The 8,283-nt window shown below is 36.1% G+C and overlaps 1 protein-coding gene across 1 annotated transcript; it reads right to left on the bottom strand.

Annotated features, from left to right (window-relative positions):
• Positions 1–2,653: 2,653 nt before the first annotated feature.
• On the bottom strand, positions 2,654–8,279 carry LOC126831208 (zinc finger protein 664-like). Its single transcript, XM_050561915.1, has 3 exons — positions 8,173–8,279; positions 4,276–5,505; positions 2,654–2,662 (listed from the first exon to the last, which is right to left on the bottom strand). The coding sequence occupies exons 1-3, from the start codon at positions 8,173–8,175 to the stop codon at positions 2,654–2,656; spliced, it is 1,242 nt and encodes a 413-aa protein (XP_050417872.1). The 5' UTR covers positions 8,176–8,279.
• Between the last annotated feature and the right edge of the window lie 4 nt (positions 8,280–8,283).

Below are 8,283 nucleotides of genomic sequence, written 5' to 3'. Positions count from 1 at the left end.
GATGTCTTCTCCGTCTTTTCCAAGCTGTTCGATACTTTTTTGACCGTATCTACTTGAATACCCCAGGCTAGATAAGGCTAAGCATTGACATGAACACAAGAACAATAGAACCGCTCTTTATTCGCTTCCACTTCCCCGGATGAGAATCCGGGAGATAACTCCAATTAAGGGTGACAGGGTTATTATACAACACAAGCCACAGTAGTGGACCATCCTAAGGCCTTCCTTTGCACAAGGTTTTTAGTCAGCTGACTACAAAAAGGTTACTGGCTCATACCTTCCTTAATATCCACATAGACTGACCCCGAACTATACTGCACAAAGCTTAACATATAATAAACCAATTCCCATTGAAATAAAGGTGAATGCCTTACTGCATTATTATATGATTTAATGAAACCCAACTGCTACGCAAAATTCATCTCCTATCCAATGCGAGGTCGGATAGCTGAATGGTTAGCATCTGCGCGCTGTATCACAAGGTCTGCCATTGAGTCAACTGGTGTGGTTTTGATTCCCCAGTTGTACGTGACAAGGAGTAGAGTCGCCTGTCCAAGGGATCTTTTACATGCACGCCAATGTTTACACGGGACCTCGGTTTTTCGTCCCATCCGAACGATTAGACAGCTGTCCTTGTCAGGCTCTCCGTCCTGCATCAATGACAAGGGGAAACTACGGAAAATCTGGATGCACTTGCTCGGCCAATGCAGGGATCGAACACCCGACCTCCAGGCTAGTGAGCCAGCGTCTTACCCACTTAGCCACCGTGATCCCTTATTGCATTATTGATATGTGTTGACAATTCTTCATTTGAACCTATTTGTACTTGCCTAAGGCCTCTTATAATATAGACTGTAGGTCTAGTTAAATATTATTGTGTTTTTATTCTGTGAACAACAAAAAATCATTCTACATTTCATATTTAACCAACACTATCACTGTAATATCTAATATTTAATACCAATGATAAAATTTATAAATAATAATAATAATAAGTGATTTATATAGCCCCAACAATTCAACTCAGCGAGCTGTTCTGGGGCGCTTTACATAAGTACAACTAATATAAAATTACAACAATCACAACACATTAATCCATAAACATAAACTGGATAACATTATTTAGTACACTTTCCAGCACTGTAAGCTAAGCTAATTATTGAAACAAATAACAAATTGAATCTCATTTTACTCCTTGTTTGTGTTGAGTGGACATTACTCTCTCTCCTCTCCTCTCGTTGGGTGGACATTAAAGATACATTCGTTAAGAGCTAAATAAGCCTATTGCAAGTCCTTCTATTGGCTTCAAATGTTATAGAAATTATTAAATAGACCTTTATTTACATAACAAGCACAAAAATCAACTCAGTAGACCCTCGGACGACTTGGATACAGTTTGGATTTAATTACAATTTAAATCATTAAATGGCTGAGCAGGCTAACGTTTACTGTTAATCACTGGCGTCACCCGATGAAGGACCTGACAATCGAGGATACAGTAACCACTGAGAATGTTACTTGGTAACCGAGAATATGTGGGTGGAGATATACACCAATCCTCGGAGACGGTGCAGAGACGGTTTATGCCTATTTCTAGTCCATACTTCCAGCAGTGATAACTTCTCATTCATAATTAAATCAAGAAATGGATAATCGATACTACATGTATGTTTTTATTGTACCGTCTTTAGTAATGATGATTGAGGCTAGGTCAAAATTTCAATCGCTAAATCTCAGTTTAAAGTGGAGCAATTTGACTGAAATTTTCAGCAAATTCCCCTTTCATTATGCAGTTTTTAACTATTATAGTGAGAACTGCCAGCTCTTTATCTAATCTCCCATAACACATCTTTAACTTATGGTGGCTGAAAGCGTCCATTTAGATATAACGCGAGAGTCGCCGTTAAGCCAGCACGACGAAAAAGGCGCCGATCGGCGACTTTTTCGTCGTACTACCTTATCGGCGACCCGCGACTTTCACAACACGAGAGTCGCCGTTAAGCCACGCGCCGAAAAAGTCGCCACCATATTAACTAGTGTTTCGCTTTCCCCCTCTCTCTCTAGCTGGAGGCAACCCTACTCCTTGTTCTAACCCCTGATGTACACAGGTTACTGACTTTATTATGTACATTGCATGCTTTAGACCACTCAACTCAGAAAGGTATAATTCAGGAGGGTCAAACATGCGGCCCGCGGGCCAGTTCCAGCCCACCAAGGTTTTAAATGTGGCCCTTAGAACAAATTTCAACAAACTGATGTGTCGATAACTCTTAGATACTAGCAGTGGAAATTATTAGAACTTGGCCTGGCCTTAGGTTTTTATTCAGGAGGGTCAAACATGCGGCCCGCGGGCCAGTTCCAGCCCACCAAGGTTTTAAATGTGGCCCTTAGAACAAATTTCAACAAACTGATGTGTCGATAACTCTTAGATACTAGCAGTGGAAATTATTAGAACTTGGCCTGGCCTTAGGTTTTTGAATGTTAACAATGTTTTTGTGGTTGTTTCTAAAAGAATTCAGTGTAAAATTTAAACAAAATGGCTAATTTGGTCCATTTCAAAGTATTGTATTGAGTTATAAGTTTAGTTCATGTGACCCCTGAATTGAAATGAGTTCGATACCACTGGTATAACTCATACACGGATGCGCCAAAGTTAATCTAGCTACAGAAATGATAAAATTAAGATGAGGAAACGGAGTGGAGGAGGGGGGGGGGCTGTTAAACTTCGTAAGGGAATGTTGATGCAGTTAAAGAAACTGGAAATGGTTGATTTAGCTCGAATTCATGATATTTCCAACCAGGGTATCGAGAAATAATGCCCTCAAAAGTGACACCTCAAATGTTCATGGAAATGTCAATGTCATCATATTATAATTGCCCTAATGAAAATATTGTGCCCTCTTTTCCTAACACCCTTCCCTTGTTTAAACCGGCAAATAGATCTTGCGAAACTAGTAAAAACCAATCACACTCAATGATGATTACATTAAGTTGCCTTAATTACAACATAGATGCCTACATGTACATCACGTTTAATGTAATATTGTACTACTATACGGATGACTACAGCATGTATCATATAATATTGTACCATATTAACTTTACCATAGACAGTCAGATTCAAAATACATACACTAATCATGATTTACTACAAACATCATATTTATTATGGTTTTTCTTCCCACTACTCATGGTGAATGATTTATTACAACATCACATTTATTATGGTTTTTCTGGTATGAATTCTCATGGATCTTTTCAGATAACTAGCCCTGGTGAATGATTAACCACAGATAACTAGCCCTGGTGAATGATTAACCACAGATAACTAGCCCTGGTGAATGATTACCCACAGGTAACTAGCCCTGGTGAATGATTAACCACAGATAACTAGCCCTGGTGAATGATTACCCACAGATAACTAGCCCTGATGAATGATTTACCAAAGGTAACTAGCCCTGGAGAATGATTTACTACAGGTAATAAGCTCTGGTGAATGATTTACTGCAGATAATAAGCCCTGGTGAATGATTTGCTGCAGATAATAAGCCCTGGTGAATGATTTACCACAGGTAACTAGCCCTGGTGAATGATTTACCACAGGTAACAAGTCCTGGTGAATGATTAACCACAGATAATTAGCCCTGGTGATTGATTCACCACAGATAACAAGCCCTGGTGAATGATTTACAACAAACATCACAATTTACATGTTTTTTCTCGCGTGTGAATTTTCTTATGTACCTGCAGAGTATTATTCCGAATGAACGATTTACAACAAACAGCACATTTAAAAGGTTTCAATCCAGTATGAAGTCGCTTGTGTGATTGTAGAATAAAATTCTGTCTAAAAGATTTACTACAAACATCACATTTATAAGGCTTTCCCCCAGTATGAATTCTCATGTGGCATTTCAGGTAACTGCTCCGCGTGAATGATTTATTACAAACAGTACATTTACATGATTTTTCACCTGTATGAATTCTCATGTGGTCCAGTATACCTCCATTGTGAGCGAACAATCTACTGCATATGCCACATTTATATGGCTTTTCACCTGTATGAATTCTCATGTGTTGCCGTAGGTTACCCCTCTCTGTGAATGATTTACTACAAACATCACATTTATATGTTTTTCCACCAGTATGAATTCTCAGGTGTATTCTTAGATGACAGTTCTTATTAAACGATTTACTACAAACATAACATTTAAATGTATGAGTCTTTATGTGTTGCTGCAGTGCATGACTATCAATGAATGATTTACTACAAACATCACATTTAAAATATTGTTCTGCACTATGAGTCTTTAAGTGTTGCTGCAGAGCATGACTATCAATGAATGATATACTACAAACATCACATTTAAAAGTTGTTTCTACACTATGACTTCTTGTATGTTGTTGCAGATTAATAATGTCAGAGAACCATTCATTGCAAACATCACATTTAAAAGGTTTTATTCTCGTATGCGTTCTCCTGTGTTGCTGCAGGCCACTGTTATGAGTGAATGATTTACTACAAACATCGCACTTAAAGGGTTTTTCACCAGTATGAACTCTCCTGTGTTGCTGCAGACCACTACCATCACTAAATGATTTACTACAAACATCACACGTAAAGGGTTTTTCACCTGTATGAATTCTGATATGTCTCTGTAGCGATCCTCTTTGAGTGAATGATTTACTACAAACATCACATTTATAAGGTTTTTCACCTGTGTGAGTTCTAGTGTGTCTTTGTAGAAAAATATTTCTATTGAATGATTTACTACAAACATCACATTTATAAGGGTTTTCCCTAGAATGAATCTTGGAGTGTTGCTGCAGTTCACTATCGTCATCAAATGATTTACTACAAACATCACATTTAAAAAGGTTTTCGTCAGTATGGCGCCGCATGTGAATTTGAAGAAAATCTTTGTTAATAAATAATTTACCACAAACATCACATTTGTAGAGTCTCTTTACAGTATGGGTTTTCATATGATTTTGTAAGTAATATTTGTTAATAAAGGTCCTGCTACAAACATCACACTTTTTAAACTCTTCTGGGTTGTGAACCTCTTTTTCATTATTCTCACTAAAACTTGTCTCCCAATTTTTACCATGTTGTAAAACAGGTTCCTCTTTCTTAACATGTACTTCACAATGTTTTTCTAAATCAGTTTCAGATTTAAATTCTTCATCACATAAATTACACTGATAAATGGCTTCAATATCGTCAGTTTTCTCTTCTTTAACATGACAATATTCATATGCATCATCAATTTTCTCCTTTTTAATAAATTGAACATGACAATATTCATCTACATCATCAGTTTTCTCTTCTTTAAAATGAACATGACAATATTCATCTACATCATCAGTTTTCTCTTCTTTAACATGACAATATTCATCTACATCATCGCTTTTCTTTTCCCTGGCATGGACTTTGTAGTGGTTTTCTAAATCGTCTAATTGTTGAAAAATCTCATCACATATTGTACATTGCTGAAAAGTTTCCTGCAATATATAAAAGTTATAATATTATTAGTTTCCTGTAATATATAAAAGTTATAACATTATTAGTTTCCTGTAATATATAAAAGTTATAACATCATTAGTTTGCTGTAATATATAAAAGTTATAACATCATTAGTTTGCTGTAATATATAAAATATATAACATTATTAGTTTCCTGTAATATATAAAAGTTATAACATTATTAGTTTCCCGTAATATATAAAAGTTATAACATCATTAGTTTGCTGTAATATATAAAACTTATAAAATCATTAGTTTTCTGTAATATTAACGACAGACTTGACCTATTCAAAATGCCTACGCATGTTAAATGAAATAAAAATTAATGTCATAAAATTTTGAATGTACAGAAAGGATTATCATTTTTAAAGGGAATAACATTCTGGTGATTCGAAGTTCTATGTTCGAAGCTACATTATAATAATACTTCCGGTTTTCGAAGTTACAATATTTCCGGTTTTGAGAAAACTGCGTATTTCGACACTCTGCATAATCCGACATATTGTAACGATTCCGTACGATGTCGGATGTGACAGAGTGTACTGTAACACCCTTCTTACCCGTATTGTTAGATGTATGTCATCCCATGGGCACATTATCTTAATATTAAAGCAGTTGGCATTGGCTACCAGTCATTGTACGAATAGAATTTAAAATATAATGCCTAACTTTTCTGTGTTTGTATGATCCCTCTAGAACTAAATCCCTGTCTGAGCTTATCAACCCATATAATCCCACTAGTCCTAAATCCTGGTCTGTGCTTATCAACCCATATAATCCAACTAGCCCTAAATCCCAGTCTGTGCTTATCAACCCATACTATATCCTCTCGTTCTTTAGAGGGACATTATGGAGAGAGAGAGAGAAATGGGGTTTAACATCCACTCGACACAAACTAGGTCATTTTGGGACCAACACATGGTTCAACTTTATTTCAACAATTCGCTTGCGCGTAGGGGTCTTTAGCAGTGGGAGGAAACCGGAGGACCCGGAGAAAACCCACGAGGTTGGACAGGCGACCCTACTCCTTGTCACGTACAACCAGGGATTCGAAACCACGCCAGTTGACTTAATGACAGGTCTTATGATACAGCAGGCATTATGGAAGATTAGATAAAAAGCTGGCAGCTCTCACTATAATAGTAAAAAAGAAATAGTAAAAAATAGTAAAAGAGAAAGAAAGTGAAATGGTGTTTAGATATACACTAGTTAAAGATATGTTATGGGTGATTAAAGAGCTGGCAGTTCTCAATATAATTGTTAAAAACTACATTATGTAAAGGGAATATGCTAAAAATTCCAGTCAAACCGAGATATTAGCGACTGAATTTTAGGCCTAGCCGCGATCATCTTTACTAAAGTCGATCCACGGCGTGGAATACGATCATACAACAGTTTACCAAAAAGGAAAACTGAGATATTGAGCAAATTTGATCCGGATCAAGGATCCTTGAAAAGATCTAGTCTCTATGGTTCATCCTTTTATGACCTCACTGCTTCCAACCTTGCCCCCAAGTTCACAAAGCATTCTCAGACTTAAGTTAAGAATCTACTCAAAATTGTTCACCTTATTTTAATTAAAATATAGCCCTTTATATATATTTTTTTTTATTGTTTTAATGTACCAAATACATCAATAAGAAACTATGTGCAAAGTTTTATGTTTCCGGATCAAAGATATTTCTCATGAACAGTGATTGAAAGTTGAGTAAATTCTTAACTTAAGTCTGAGAATGCATTGTGAACTCGGGTCCAAATCTGTTAAAAATAGCCTCTATTGAGTACACAAGGTTTTCGGCAGGTAAACAAAGGCTGCAGATTATGAATATCGATTGGGATCAATGACCCATCTGCTTCAAGTCACATACGAAAAAAATCCATTTAAACTATAGCCTTTATAGCGTTCACACAATATGATTTGTAGTGAATTTTAAAAATCATAAAATATAAAAATTAGCCACAAATAAAATTTGAAATAGATTAATGTGTGCGTTTGCATTTTTTAATACATAATATTAAACTTTATATAGTGGTTAAATATCAATTTATAAAAACCATAATTATAAACAAGCACAATCAGAGGCGGATAACTCGCTGCGGATCTTTTTGTGTGACGTCAACGCATGGTGTCGATAACAAAATGGAAATGGACGAAAATAATGTAAATATTGGAAATAAGTGGCTCTGATACTGTTTTGTGGGAATATTTATGCAAATCAAAATGACTAGATTGAAGAAAAAAAATATCTGAGTGAATTGGCAGAGGTTAAATTGCCTAACATTATGAATTGTTGAATAAAACCGAGTCGAGGCGAGAGCAGGTAAAATCGATGCTTCAACAGGCATTGCATTCCTGTTCTTTTTTATTATATATTGTCTGGTTGGACATGGTGTATGCATATATTATACGGATAGAAGGTCAGACTCCTGTGTTTGCACAAAGCCTCGAATATTGTATCAATTGTAGCCGTCGATAAGAATTATCACGGCTACAAATATTGCAGCTACCAGAGTGGGACTTCCGACTTGACAGCTGGAATTTTAATCTGGGCGAAATTTCCTTTGTCTTCACTTCTCACTAGCCCAGATGGCGGAGACATATAGAATGTTAAACTCTATCTTATATTGTTTAAAATCACCACTCACCATTCTGATGCTGTCACCAGCAAGTGTTAATGTTTACAACTTTAGAGAAAGTTCAAATGTTTCAGTTTTATATTCAGAAGGCAGCTCGCGCTGACCTCTTTCTGTCAAATT

The sequence above is a fragment of the Patella vulgata genome, chromosome 1 (genome assembly GCF_932274485.2).
Source record: "Patella vulgata chromosome 1, xgPatVulg1.2, whole genome shotgun sequence".
Classification (NCBI taxonomy): domain Eukaryota; kingdom Metazoa; phylum Mollusca; class Gastropoda; family Patellidae; genus Patella; species Patella vulgata.
This window is presented reverse-complemented; position numbering and strand designations above follow the sequence as displayed.